General features: G+C 38.7%; 1 protein-coding gene across 1 annotated transcript; it reads left to right on the forward strand.

Moving 5' to 3' along the window:
* Positions 1 to 1,464: 1,464 nt before the first annotated feature.
* Positions 1,465 to 5,941, forward strand: LOC130199932 (transketolase-like). The gene is made up of 3 exons (XM_056423790.1): positions 1,465 to 3,169; positions 5,313 to 5,430; positions 5,819 to 5,941. Exons 1-3 carry the CDS (start codon positions 3,075 to 3,077, stop codon positions 5,939 to 5,941), a joined length of 336 nt encoding a protein of 111 aa, XP_056279765.1. The 5' UTR covers positions 1,465 to 3,074.
* The last annotated feature ends 9,922 nt before the right edge of the window (positions 5,942 to 15,863 follow it).

Consider the following 15,863-nt stretch of genomic DNA (forward strand, 5'->3'; position numbering starts at 1 on the left):
GTCACTCAGGAGGATTATGCACCGTCTCTATTTGACCAGCAGGTGTCACTGCGCGCGCACTGTCGGTTGTACTCAACAGTCGGTGGTTAAACTGTAATCAGTTGCTATCTGGCCCATGCAGGGGTTTATTTAAGGGTTTATTTAATCCGAGAATTTGATCTTTAAGCCTTTCCGGGTTTAATGACACAACCAATGTCTCCTTCTCTGAAGGGAGATCTTGACTAACTAGGTTTCCAAAGTGTATCACCCTCCCGAGGTCCCCTGCTGCCCAACATGTGGACACCAGTCTTAGCCAGGGGCCTGAGTGCCCTAAAGAAGGAGCTGCACTCATCAGGTCAGCCTGCGCGGGGGAACGGCATTATGATTACTGTCATTCGTGAGAGGCTCTCCTCGTGTAAATTGTGTTGTCTTTGTGGCATTGATGCAGATTATGACCATTTACAGGGCGACCCTCACACACATTGTTTTTATAATAGTTCTTGTTTCAAGGTGTTTACATTCTCTGTTCTATTGTACTCCTGCATGTTCTGATGCCTTAGCCTCCCTCACCGAAACGTCACTGGATACGTGTTGGTGCTCTGGGGGTTGAACCTGAGCAGTGTGTGCGTGTGGCCTTGGTCTCAGCCCGAAGCCCTCCTACTCCGTGCTTATTGGTGCCCATGCGTGACAGTTTGGAGTAATCTAGCCTAGATTAGCCATTTCCATAGTCTTGGTTTGCCGAAACGCCCCCTCCTCCTCTCTGACTGTCAGGTTCAGCACCACTGTCTCTTTTTAACCCCTGACATCGTCCACTGCGCACACATCGCCTTTTATTGTCGGGACAGCAGGCCGTGGACTTTTAACTCTTCACTCCATTCAACGCTCGCGTGTGCTCTTCTTCGGTTCATCAGCCAGATGGAGGACTACCATTAACCCGACCAGCAGACGGTGCAGGCGCTCAGGAACATCGCCACCAAGCTCCGGATCAACTCCATCAAGGCGACAACTGCAGCGGGCAGCGGGTAAGAGGAGGATGGCACAATAAAACAAGTAGAAACGCGGGCTGGGATGTTCACATCATAAAGCTTGTTTTCTGCGTGCAGGAGGATCAACATCATAAAGCATCATATTCAGAATATTACAATAGTGACGTCCTATATGGTGTGCCAAAACTAAGGAACTCGACATTGGATTTTCCTTATTCATATGTCCTCCTACAGTTCTGTGCCAACGTGCGTTATGCGTAATTTACGCACTGTGTTGGGTGCAAAGGGTCCCAGAGTTGATTACTTGGATTTTTTGCATCTGTATTTCAGTTCACGAGGGTATTACGTTTTTGATACAATACAATGAACATGCGTGTTTTGTCTGGCACCAACAGCCCTTTAAATTATAAAATGTGTAATCGTGTATGATTTGGAGGGTCGGCATAATCTGCTACATGTGTCCAGCTTTCTCTTCGCGTATACCAGGGGTGTCCAAACTTTTTGCAATGAGGGCCAATTGTGATAAAGTCAAGATGCCCGAGGGCCAATAGTTCATTTAAACATTTTTTTAAACCACAAAAGTTACATGAATATAGACTGTTATAAAACAATGTATTTTAACTGTCACAATTACTTTTATTTTTTAAATGACAATGTAACCACATATAATAGAACCAAGTCTGCCTTTCATTGTCAGATAACAATGAAAACGCTGTATATAGAATACCTTACATTTCTATGAGTTACATAACGTTGCTTAATGAACATTTTAAACAGGAGTTATAAGTAATGCAAAGTGGTCTGTTATCATTACACTTACAAACTAATTAATTTTGCCCTTATCTTTTACTAGATCTTTTCAGAAACACAATAGTTTGTCACATCTACAGCTTTTTCACTGTTAATGACATATGTTACCGTTCAACACACTTCACATTTAGCTTATTGTGGCTGCAATTAACCTGTTTTGCACTGAATACCTTTTCAAGATAATATCAATAAAGTGCAACCTGTGACAAATTAAACCAAATAAGATCAAGAATTTGGGCATAAAGAGTTTTACTGAGTGTTAGTTACACTGCATATATTTTCAAAATAACAAAAACGCGCAACCTTTGAAAAACAAAACAAGTGCAGATATGTTTGAGTCATCACGTTTTACTCTGTGTGATAAAATGGGCTTTCCACTTCACCTCTTTTTAAAACGGGGTTGCAGGCTTGATACGGCCACTCTCAATAATGCTCAATGTTGAGCTCTTGTTTTGAAGGGCAACAGCTGGAACGCTGAGAGGTAACACCTGGCAAGTCGCCAATAATCTAGTCTGTCGCGCATGCGCAACGTAACCGGTTAACGCTGTAACGTACACATTTACACGAAAGTAGGCGACAGGCATTTCGCTCTTTATTTATTAATGACTTAGTTTTATGTCCGTGTAGTTTGTAATATGTGAAGTTCTCAAACAAGGTCTTGAAATAAAAGAATCTGCGTTTACCCTCGCGCCCCACCTCGTCTCTGCTCTAGCAGAGAGCTACTCTGAGACGACGTGTCCGTCTTCACCACCGTGGGAACGCAGAGGTGTCGGTTTGCTGTTCCCGCGACATATTGGACGCTCTCTGCCGGCTGGTTGGAGCGCGCTCACCTGTATGTGCGCACCTGTCTGTGCGCATGGGGGCGGAGCTCCGCCGGGATACCGAGAGCCAGGAGAAGTGTGAATGCCACCACGTAGAGACAGAAATGACATGCCGCTGTGTCGATACGATCAATAATATACGACCGTTTAGTTGAATAAAACAACCTGACATTACTTATGTTGTAATCTGGCGCTATAGAGAACATGTCAGTGGGGCGGACCCCCACCCTGTTCTCATGGTAGGGGAAACACTCGTAATTCCCACCGCTCCTGAAAGCGGCGGCCCTCACTGTCAACTTTTCTCCTTTTTTTTGCCGTCGCCATGGCAAATAGGTTTCGAGAAGGGTTCACGCCACGGATGCAGAGCCAGATACATTAGAAAGGAGGAATTACGTCTTTCAAGTTTTTATGATTTATTTATTCTGACAGATCTGGCGGGCCACAAATAACACATTATGTGACCGATGTCGCGGGCCATATGAAATCTGACCGCGGGCCACCATTGGCTCGCGGGCCGGACTTTGGACACCCCTGGCGTATACTCTGGTCGATGAAGGAGCACAGCCGCGATCGGTGAGTGCAGGATCGCGTGCGTTCAGCGGTCGACGTGGTGTGAGGAGGCAGCGGATTGGGACCTGGGAGCGCACGGACTCGCTCCAGCAGCTCGGCCACGCGTGCGTGCGTGCGTGTGTGCGCCATTGCAGCCGCTCTCTCTCAAATTAAAAACCGGACAAATACATCCGAATTCACAAACTGAATGAAACGTTTTGGAGTGATAGGAAATAAAGGATTAGCCTACAATAAAAAAATGATTAAGTGTAACTTTGACCTTCTCATTACACATACTATAAGGATTAAACAGTCCCGTTTGGGCTAATATGTTACTGTGTTATGAATAAGTGTTTAATCAGAATCAGAATCAGAAACCGTTTTATTGCCAGGAATGTTTACACAAACGAGGAATTTTTTTGGCGGAAGGTGCAACATTTGACATGACAAACAACAATCAACGCGACAGCAACAGTGAACTTAAGTATAAGATAAAGATAAAGATAAAGTGCTCGGACAACAAATAACGTTAAAGTGTTTAGGTGTGTGTTTCAAGTTAAAAGTGTATGTTACATGTGACGTATGTTTAAGTTAAAGTGCATGTTAAAGTGACGTGTGTGGAGGAGGCCTCTAGGAGGGAAGAAGAAGGAGGAGGAAGAAGAAGAAGAAGAAGGAGGAGGAGGAGGAGAAGGAAGAGGAAGGAGGGGGAAGTAGGAGGAACAAGAGGAGGTAGTCCTGGGGGTGACAGTCAGTCAGTGGGGGACTCGGGCTCCATTGATGAGCCCGACTGCCGACGGGAAACAACTTTTGGTGTGGCGGGAGGTCTTTGTCCTGATGGACCGCAGCCTCCTACCAGAGGGGAGGGACTCGAACAGGGTGTGTCCAGGGTGGGAGGGGTCAGTGACAATCCTTCTGGCCCGCTTCAGTGACCTAGAAGTGAGCAGGACCTGGAGGGAAGGCAGATTGCAGCCGATAACCCTCTCGGCCGAGCGGATGATGCTCTGCAGCCTGCACTTGTCTTTGGCTGTGGCTGCAGGGTGCCAGACGGTGATGGAGGAGCAGATGATGGACTCAACGATGGCCGTGTAGAACTGTACCATCATCTTCCCTGGCAGGTTGAATTTCCTCAGCTGCCTCAGGAAGAACATCCTCTGCTGGGCCTTCTTGGTGATGGAGCGGATGTTCAGCTCCACTTGAGGTCCTGGGTGATGATGGAGCCCAGGGCGGAGACTCCACAGCGTCGGCAGAGTCATACAGGATGAGAGGGGCGGGTGGGGCTGCATTCCTCCTGAAATCCACAACCATCTCCACTGTCTTCAGAGCGTTGAGCTCCAGGTTGTTCTGGCTGCACCAGGTCACCAGGTGGTCAGTCTCCCACCTGTAGGCGGTCTCGTCCCCCCCAGAGATGAGCCCAATGAGGGTGGTGTCATCCGCGAACTTCAGGAGCTTGACGGACTGGTGACTGGAGGTGCAGCTGTTGGTGTAAAGGGAGAAAAGCAGAGGGGGGAGAACACAGCCTTGGGGGGAACCTGTGCTGGTGGTCCGGGAGCCTGATGTTCTCTAGTGTTTGATTATTGATGACTGAGATCTATAGGCTGCTTTTCTTTCAGTCAATGTTGGACGTGCTGTAAATGAAGGACTGTATGAACAAGATGTTCCAGTTTGGTCACTGAAACATGCGCATGATAATAAAATGGTGTATCCTGCTTCATGTATTCCATTCTTGAATTGCGTCCTCCATCCCACATAAGGGCGATCTTATTCTTCAGCTCCTTCTGTGATTTAGCATTTCCCCCACTTTTGATTATTTGAACCCCTTTTCCATTTCAGGAGAGTAAGGAGTGAGGTATTATCATTTTGGGATTTGAAAATAAAGTAAGCTTTTGTACTCAAGTGTATGTGTGTATGTTTTTGTGTGTGAGAGAGAAATAAAGAAACATCCTACAAAGAGCAACTGTATATATATACTGACTGACTGTCTGGCCCTAATGAAGTCAGCCTCACTACATACTGTGTTTTTTGCATAACTCTCTAAATCTCCCCTGCATCTGTTTGTGCACAGTACGCTCTGAACATGCGTATATATCTTTCAACAACGCAAAACATCAAGTTTTTAATTTCGTTGACGTGTGTCTGATGTCTCTCTCTCACCATCATTTCTTTGCAGCCATCCCACATCATGTTGCAGCGTGGCCGAGATTATGTCTGTGCTGTTCTTTAATACCATGAAGTACCGACCTGAAGACCCCCGTAACCCCAACAATGACCGCTTCATCCTCTCCAAGGTCAAACATACACACACGCACACACACACACACACAGCGAGGCGTGGCAGGTGTTTCTTTGATGCAATGCACAAAAGCAAGACACGCACGGGACGTCTTCATTATCTATCTATGGCATATTGAGAATAGTGTATCCAATAATAAGTCCACATGCATGTTTTTCTTGATTCTAGTGTTTAATGTCTATCGGGTGTCTGAGGCAAACTCCGCACTTTACTATTCCAAATGTCACATCGAATTTGACGCTTGGGAGAAAAATGTAAATAAGGGACGCAATAACAAGATCTGATAGCTCCCTAACAATGATGAGCATTTCTATAGAAAATACGTTCACCGGTATGTTCGCCCTAAACTCTTAACCATTGACCTTTCACCTCTGCCTCCTCAGGGTCATGCAGCCCCTGTGCTGTACGCCGTGTGGGCGGAGACTGGCTACCTGAAGGAGAACGAGCTCCTCAACCTCCGCAAGGTGGACTCCATCCTGGAGGGACACCCTGTGCCGGTGAGGTGACGTTCAGACCGGCAAGAAGTTCTGAGTCGGAAAGCATGTGACTGCAGCAGGTCAACACGCGTGCGTTAGGAATACGTTGAAAGCAGCACACAAGCTTTCTGTGGTCATTTGGGGGTCACTGTTGGGAAATGTAGATGTGAAAGAGAACATCTACAACACGACTATATCAGTAAATGAGCATTGAGGAAACATTCAGAGCTCTTCCACCATCGACGTGTCAGAATCTTTCTGGTTTGACTTCAGAACTGTTTCATGATCTCTTTGACAACTCAAAGATCATATTGCAACCGAGTTGTGCTTGTGGTCCAGTTGGGCTTTGCTTTCTGCCTCTGCCTGCATGGAGCCATCAGTCCAACTCTGCTTGCTTATTTGAGCTGTGGGCAAAACTTTTGATTACATCTAACAATCTTAAAATATTGCCAAGGAGCACAATCCCTGGATGTAGCCATACTGAAACTTTTAAATATGGAACAATTTAAGGTACATTTTTCCTGTTATAGAGATGGGATATGATGATATTTTGATGATATTTTGGCCAGTAGTTGGCAATTGAGACCATCCAAAGCTGTTATAGGGTAAATAGGATGGTGAAGAAGAATATTAAATATATTTATGCAACATAAAAAAGAGGTTTCCGTTTTCTAGCCTTTCTGTAATATTTGCCTTCTTCCTTCTAAAATATACTGGATAGTTTTATCTTTTCAACGTGTGTGTGTGTGTGTGTGTGTGTGTGTGTGTGTGTGTGTATGTGTGTGTGTGTGTGTGTGAACAGAAGCAGCAGTTTGTGGATGTGGCCACTGGATCTCTGGGTCAGGGGCTGGGAGCTGCTTGTGGAATGGCCTACACTGGAAAATACTTTGACAAGGCCAGGTAACATGCACCAAAAAAACACCACAAACACACACACACACCCACACACACACACACACACACACACACACACACACACACATGCACACGCACGTACCTCCAGACATGGATGACACACACTCACTAACATGCACTATGTTGGCCTGAGCACAAATGGCAGCTGGCAAAGCTGCCTAAGCCAAGCATGAAAATATGTGGAACTTTCTCTGTCCTCTATGGCTGGTTTCTAAATGTAGACCTCTCGTCCATGTTGCGTGTTTTCTTCTTCGTCTTCTTCTTCTTCTTCTTCTTCGTCCGCCGCACGTAAGATATTGTCTCGCATGTTTTAGGCCGACTCGAAGAAAACTTCAATCAGCTTTGACACACACATATATTTAAATGTGTTTGCTTTGCATCCTTCATCAACATAAATGTTCAATGTTTCGTTTTGAAAGAAGACATGCTTAATTCTCAGCCTTCACCACAGCGGGATACATTTCTGAAGCAGGCTGCAAAGATGTGATGACACTTCAGCTCAGCCGTGTCGCAGCAGATTATGGAGGTGAGGACGAGGTGCTCCGTATTCCCGGAGATTAGACATGAGACCTGAGATGGAGAAGAAATAACTCTACCCGGAGATTTTCCAATGTACCCCATAATATACATCAATTAATATAGATAATATATTAAGTTCGTGTTGCGTGAAAGAAAACTGTCTCCGGGGTTGGACCCGCTCTCCTCCTGCGGCTGGAGGAGCTGTCCGAGCGCTGCCGCCGCTCCGCAGCAGCTGCAGCGCGTTCATCACATCAGCAACGAGTTGCATCTCTTCACAGGCTGATGAGCACGATGCTCATCTGGAATCCAGCTGTTAAATGAGTTGTAACATTAAAATCTGCACACGTATGCATTCATTACACGGAGATCTGAACAGTGTCACTCATTAAAATCTTTTTTAAATGATGGTGGGGGCGTGTTTTGTATGAAAAAAAGGACTTGAAGGTGTAGGAACAAATAATTCAACATTATTGGAAAATTCATTTGGGGCCCAAACCCTTCCCTTTAATTTTTTCCCCAAAAATCCATTTTGGGGAAACAAATTTCGGGAAAAATTAAAAAAAAAAAACCCCTTTTTTTTAAAAAAAAATTTTGAACTTCCCTTTTTTTTTGTTTTTTTTTTTAAAGTGGAAAAAAAAACCCTTTTAAAACCCCTCAGGGGCCCCTTTATCATGAATTTTCTTTTAATGAAAAAAAGGGCCCTAACAAAAATTTTTTTTTTTTTTTTGGAGGAAATAGAACCATTTGGGGAAAATCTTTAAAAGTTTTGGGTTAAACCGGGAAAAATGGAAAAACCCGAATTGGGTTATGGGGGGAACATAGGGGGGTTTGGAAAAAAAATAAAAAAAATTTTTAAATTAAAAATACAAAATTTTTTAAAAAGGGAAAAATTTAAAAAATTTTTAAAAAAAAAAATTTTAACCCAAATCACCCCCAAAAACCAAATTTTAAAAAAATTTAAAACCCCCCTTTTCATACTTTAAAGAAAATAACAAAAGAAAAGGAAAAAACCAAAACCAAAGGAAAACCCCTTTTTCTTTTATGTCTAAACTCAAGGAGGCAACCATTTTGAAGAACCTAGTCTTTCCCTAACCACCAAAAGGGCAATTAATTCTAAATTACTGAAGAAAAAAATTTTTTAAGTTGGAGGATTAAAAAACTGGGTTTTTGCAGAAACCGGTTTGGTTTGCGTGCCTTTTTGCTCCCTTTGACAGTCTGTCTAAATTGGTAACTTCCGGGATAAGTAGTTTAAAATGATTTTTAATAATGGTTAATTTTATTTAGTGGTTTTTCTTTAGGAAATGGATTTCCACTTTAAAGTTATTTTTAACTTTTCACTAATTTTTTGTAAAAAGTTTGTTAGGAAAAGAAATTCCAAAAAAATAATAAAATTTAAAAAAATAACAATCAAAGAAACAGACTGTATATAAAATTTCTACCGTTATTCATAATAGTAATAACTTGAAAGTCAGAGGTTACCTTAATTTGTGTATTAATTACATCCACTGGTACAAATAAAGCACACAAACACCACACCAACACAAAACACACACAACACCAACACACACAACCCCTCAACTATCCATAGACAACTGGGTGTAATGAAACAATTTGGTACCAACACCACATGACTGACTTTTTCAAAATGACAGAATTATTAGACTAATTTATCTGGAACCCTGATAAGTTGGGAAAATTTATTTTATTTTAGTTGAATTAAATTTTCATGTAGTCGTATTAGGTTAAAAATGCATTTGAAGCTGATTTAACATATCTTCCTTTTAAAGAAAAGAAAAAATAATAGGACATATTAATTATGCTATGTATTTGAAATTGGAACACATTTGATATATAAATTGTGAACACTAAGAAAACATGAGACTTGATTACATCAGACATCTTAAGAGACTATTTATATTACAACAGCAATGGTTAATACACAATTCTCATTTATTTTCATCTCTAATTCAATTGATGGGATTTCAATTTCGATAGTAATAAACAATTTCACGACTAGGAAGGAGAAACATATTAATTAATCACTCAATGCTGAATTCCTAGCAGTCACTAAGAAAAGACAATAGGCACTGAATTTAATTTCATATTGGAACTGTTTCAACAGATCTAGTAAACTTGTAAAGATTTCTTCACTCATAGGTCATAATTTATGTCCAAGGTATGGTCCATTGAGTCATGTTAATTACAGCAATGTCAAAAGGAAAGTAAATAGATTTTCACCAAGTGCATTTATTAGTATTTGAACTTCAACTTATTTTAATCATTAGAAGTTAACAAAATTTAATAACGAATAACTATTGCAGGAAAGCTAACATTAAGATGATAAATGACACATAGTTTGATTCATTAACACTAGAGTATGATTATATATAGGTAGTGATCTTTAAAGTTATTATTCAAGCATTCATGGTAGCACACTGAACAGCTAACCTATTGAAAGAGCAAAACAAACTCAGTCGCTAGATACCTACCTTCCTCAGTTCTACATAACCCATGATAGCTACAATACACTATATGGTATGTAATCAAATGTACATTTCGCCTAAGTGCGTTATCTAATCTGTGAGCTTATGATAGCTACGCTACACGCATGACCACTGGAGACCTAATCTGCAATGCAAAATTCTGATCACGAATGGCGTTATTAGTGCTAGATACGTAGAAACTCTGTGCTGATGTCATGTTTAGTTCGCTATTGAGTCCTGGTGTGTTCTAGGAATCGGGCACTTTATATCCTTCGTTAATGTCTGGACACTCTCGTGGCATCAGTCGTGCCATTTTGGAGCCTGATAGACTTCCTGTTGTATTGTTGGCAATGGTCCCATGTCTTTACATCCATTGTACAGGTCACGTCACTCTTGGTGTTGGTATAATCATGTCCAAGTAATTCATTTGGTACTTTATATGAAGCATTAACCTTGCTGAACAGTGATCTTGATTAATGTAACTACTGTTGAAGTACTATGCATAACGGGCATTAAGCATTAACGTGAATCACATAGCAAACTTATATTATGCTGATATTAACAAGATTCACACTGTTAGAGCTTCATTTCAATAAACTCAATATTTACATTAATTTAACTGTCAAGGTTGATTATCGGGCAAACTTATACTTTGATCTAGAGCTGTCAATGTGTTAATCAAGACAAAATTTACATTCAATATCGCTGTAACCAGTTAGTTACTAATATTATATAATTGCACAGAAGTTACCAAGTATGTTTGCTCGATTTAATTATGCCTACACTTCCACAAGACTACTCTAGTGACTGATTAGCTTTTACTTCCATCGACCAATTCAGTGACGCTCAAATGACTGTAACAGACTCTAGCTCATGCTTGACGTGTATTCCATGCTGTCATGACCTTCGTATTACTGAATGCTTTGTTGCAATATTAGGCTCTCAGACTGACAGTCCATATTGACATTACGAGTATACATGGAATCTGCAAGATGTTTGCTAAAGATCTACATGAATCAGTTGTCTCAGCTGTGAAGTTGGGTTCCTTAGGCAGCTGTCTGAAGTGTTCAACGATTGTCTTCATGTAGTCATAGCTGTGCAGTTGTTTTCATGGTACATGGATTGTCTTGTATAACCTTGATTGTCCTTACAGATAGATCCATATTTGAATTGGCAAATATGCAACACTAATTTGCATAATTCCAAATTCATGCATCTACAACTCCATGTTAAATTACATCCAACATGAATGTAATCAGTGATATCATGTGCTATTTGTAGCTGTTGATATTATGTTAGTGCATTCTGGTTTTCTATGCATCTGATTCTTTCTGCTCAGGATCATACCTACAGTATACATAATTTTATAAAGATTTTAAATCTTGACAGACATGCATCACAGCAAGATGAGCACATGAACACTAACGTAGTACGTTGTACATGCATATCTATGTAGCTATATTTAGCTTTATACTAATTACTGTTTAAGCTGGACATTGATGTACCCTTTAAGGACATTCAAACTCGATCAAACCTTAGTGTCTCAGGGACTACAGCGGCTATCTACATGTTCGAGCAACTGTCCTCGCCTGTTTACTTAGACATTGAACTGAGGCCTTCATGATTAAATGATCTGAACATGCAATCTTCATGCCTGTATGCTGTGTAGCTTTCAGTCATGTTAATGCTAGCATTAATGACGGCTACTTCACCTGAAACTAGATTCTACACGGGACCGAATTTCTGCAAGCAACTATATAATTTAGTTAGTATCCGTTGAGTTAACGTTCTTGAGCTGATTCAGTGATTATCTATGTCATGCCATTGAAATAAGTCTGTCTTACTCATTAGATCAATGTCTGAATCTGCATGTAAAGGCTCGTAAAGTCAATCATCAAGTGTGCAGGTGTTGACATTGCATTATTCGAATTTGAATGTTTAAAGCATACAATGTAGAATGATTCATCTAGGCTGGAATTATGTTAAGATGATATCGTTACTTAGTGCATGCTTCACTGATTAGCATAGTTTAGGACATGACGGATTGTGCAATGATTGCATGAATGGACATAGATCTTTCAAGTCAATTTTACAAATTCACTACTGATCAAGAGTACAGGTGTATTACAATATACTTCAACGTTATATGTCTGGCTCAATGTCTATGGGAGTTATATGGCTTGTGTTACATCACCTGGCTTACATCCGGATGAAGTTCAACTAACGGAGTTACATAGCTAAAGTTGTTATGAACAATTTCTTACTATAAGATATAAACTTTTGAAGTGTATCTTAGATGTGTTTGATGTTACATCAATGCTGTATAGTACATATACATTTTTCTAATAATTAACTCAAACATATTTTACACTGATGTCTAAGTCATTAATGCTAGTCAGATTCAAGCCGTTGAATGATATGAGTAGTCCTCAAACTAATGCTAATCATCAAGCAGCCTTTCAGCTAAGCGTATTACATACTATGATAACGCTTAATAGACTAAAGTAGTGGATATCATGTGACATTGACATTCATGCGATAGAAAACAAAATCGTGATATAAGCTTATATACTGATCAATGAATAGTTACATAGTATGCAATAGTTTTCCTTAATTGAAATAAGAACTATCATATAAGCATTTGTCTGATGCTGTGACTTTTATTCATTTAATTGGTAATTTGGTTGTACCTATGTGCATCATGTGAAGACATTTCGAACAATGTTGATTGTTTGTTCAGAATTCAAACTCGTAGGAACTATTGCTCATTGCAATTTTACTGTCAGATTAAACACTGAGGAATGTTTAGGATTACTAAGTTGCCTGGGACTGAGTTACAAACAGAATCTGTATAGTTACTCTGCAACTATATCGCATTCGAAATAACAGTAATCAATATGGCTGTAATTAATCATGAAATAAACATGTGATGTTAAATTCTAGTTTATGATTTAGTTCACATTTAGGTTGACTGTAACTTTGCATTTATTGGTGATGAAGTACAATCTGATATGTATCAATAAATCAACTGTATCTTTGACGTAGTTATATCATTACTTCCATTAGAACTTAATTAGAGCTATTGTCTGGCTGATGTCATTCAAAGTGATTGTAAAAAGGTGCAATAAGCTATAGACATGTAGTTTAATGGAATTGATGCTTCATCGCCTCTGAGCCTATATGAGAACAATTGTGATTATTTTGTAACTAACTAATTTTGTATTAAGCAATTTGTTTATAATAAAAAGTTATGTCAATGTGTACTTATTTCTAACTTGTAATTGTTGCTTTGATGCTTTAATGAATAGAACTACTGTAGTTTTCTTAACAATGATTCTGCAATAACAACTTCACTGTAGTCAAATTATTGCTTAAAACCTCGTACCATGTATTAGATCCTTATGTTCGAACTGTTGATTTATTGACCTGGAAGAGGTTTCTCACATAAGTGTAATTATATATGAGCGTCAATTAAATTCTATAACATGTTACTAAACATCCAGTCAATACTGCTTATTTAAATCTAATTAATTAATGAGTATTGTTAGAATTTCAGGGTTACATTTTTTCAATTATAACATGTTGTATATTAGATTTTCTTGCTTAAAATCCAACATGTATAACCAACTTAACATATTATTCAAGTAACATGTATAGATTATTCATGAACTTTTACTTTCTAATGTCCTGTGTGAAGTGCACTTTGGTAATTACAAATTCATGGTAATTAATGATTGCTGATTGCTTGAACGAACATAGACGACTTTAATTCTACTATCATCTAAACATTTTCACTGTAAAGACTATAAACTGTGCTACGGAGATTAATTAAACGACATACTCTGATAATTTGCATATTGTCTAACGCTCGAATGCTATGTGGAGTGCATAACTTCACTCAGTTAATGATAAACTTATAGCAGTATTAAATTACATTTAATGAACATGATCAACTGTACTTTCTAATTACCATAACTATAGCTATTGATGTCATTGGTCACGATTTACGTCACATCAATGTAATAGTTCATGAAGCATTCATCCTAAAGCGTATATGATCCTTACCATGAATAGTTCCATAATTAAGACGTTGTTTCTTATTACAGGAATTTTTTGGTTAAATTTCAGGTAATAATTAATTCCATGTCCTTGATCAATTTACTTATCACTTGCATCTCACTCTTAATGGCAGTATGTAGGTTATTTCATTATCATGAGATTAGTCATGAATGCGGGTGACTTGCTCGGAATTGTGTTTGAAGTACAGAATCAGTTTAAAATGCAACTTGTCTAAATAAGATTCACAATTTCTTTCACATACTGGTTTGTATAGAGTACCAAGTTTGATCATAAGAGTGATCTGAAGCATTTAGCGTCTTGAATCGACAAAGAATGATCAGCATTTGTATGAACTACTCACTCATCTTATATAGAAGTGTTACATTTGATCCGTAAATTAATGTGAAAGTAGTCTTCTTCAAGCTTATCTTAGAGCTCATTGAAAATGTCCACTGATAGTTAACGGATATTAATTACATCTTCAAACTCTAAATGTCAGAGATAATAATGCTTCAACTATCACATCATGGTTTACCAATTGTCATTGCTAATTAGTAGATATTTAATATTAGATCACATGTCTGAACTTCACAAATCGAAACTTCTTCAAGGCCACTTAGCCTGGATAGTTCAAAATGATCCTACTATTGGACATTCATTCTAATATCTAACGATCTATGGGTTGTGACATCATACCCAGTTTCAGTAACTTAAGACCTTACAATTCATACTCTTCCCTCTACATTACTTTAAAGCTATGACCAATCATTGATTTTAAGCTTCAGGGCTTATATATCATTCAGAAGTCGAGAATTTGAAAAACGGACATGTAGATGCTTAACAATTTAGTATTGATGAGCATAGCTATGAAAGATCACACTTAAGGAAATGAGAAGCCTTAGTGAACCTTGTTTGCTCTTACACAGTACAGTAGAATTATCACTTACATTAAGCAAATGCTGCATTATGCTAAACATGAATATGATAAGCATCTTTAATTGAATTTACACCAGATGTAAAGACATGTCCTGCTACAAGTCATATCGTTTCATTCTTTAATGTGAGTAGTTACATTAAATATGATTGGAACTGAAATGTGGAATATTAAATTCTAAATATTATAAACCACTCAAAACACATGCTGTAACAATGAAATTGTATTAGTAGATATTAATGTACAAGATGAATGATATGACAATTAGTGTAAGAATTGCATGAGATTCCTAGTCATGAAAAATCAAGAATATCATAATGAATTTCTAAAACTTACTTACACAGGTTTCTAATATCTAAATGTCCAGATATCCGGAAAATTCAATATGAATGTTAATAGCATTCACTAAAGAGAACAGCACAAGAAAACCATGTGAAAATGTTATAACCACTAAGGCAAGCCTATAAGATAATATGAAAATTGATTCAACTGGAAACAATGGCATTAAACGCTTTAACTATGATGAAGAGACGTTTAACGTTCACTGAAACTTAGGTTGCAACATAAACTAGGCTATATAATTATACAGGTAACTAGTTGGAAATATGAGTGAATTAACATATAGTCAACGACTAATTGGTTGTGGCCAGACTGTTGGTGTTCCCACTCTTTCACCATAGTCCTAACAATGACATAATCAGGCATGTGAACGAGTAAACACTGAATAAATGAAGATGCTTTTTAAAGGTATTAAATGTAGTTAATATGTAATTTAGACATGTTATTCTTAAATGTTATCTCACGCAGACTGCATATCATATAAGGATATTAATGAACTTATTGAACTTAATTCATATAGATAAAGTTTTGAAATACAAGCTTGACTTTACAGTATCATCTAATATGACTTGAGAAATGAAATATGAAATGAAAGAACTTATGACTAAAATAACTACTTCCCAGTTATTAACTAAATGAATAATTGGAAAGCATGTATCGATGCATATTGTGTAATTACATCAGCAAAAGAAAAACTCAAAAA

The sequence above is a fragment of the Pseudoliparis swirei genome, chromosome 9, assembly GCF_029220125.1.
Source record: "Pseudoliparis swirei isolate HS2019 ecotype Mariana Trench chromosome 9, NWPU_hadal_v1, whole genome shotgun sequence".
NCBI classification, from domain to species: Eukaryota; Metazoa; Chordata; class Actinopteri; order Perciformes; family Liparidae; genus Pseudoliparis; species Pseudoliparis swirei.

Coding starts and splice junctions, on each gene's coding strand:
- LOC130199932 (XM_056423790.1), top strand. CDS start 3,075: ATGAAATCTGACCGCGGGCCACCATTGGCTCGCGGGCCGGACTTTGGA. Junction 3,170..5,312: donor AAGGAGCACAGCCGCGATCG/GTGAGTGCAGGA, acceptor ATTTCTTTGCAG/CCATCCCACATCATGTTGCA. Junction 5,431..5,818: donor ACCGCTTCATCCTCTCCAAG/GTCAAACATACA, acceptor CTGCCTCCTCAG/GGTCATGCAGCCCCTGTGCT.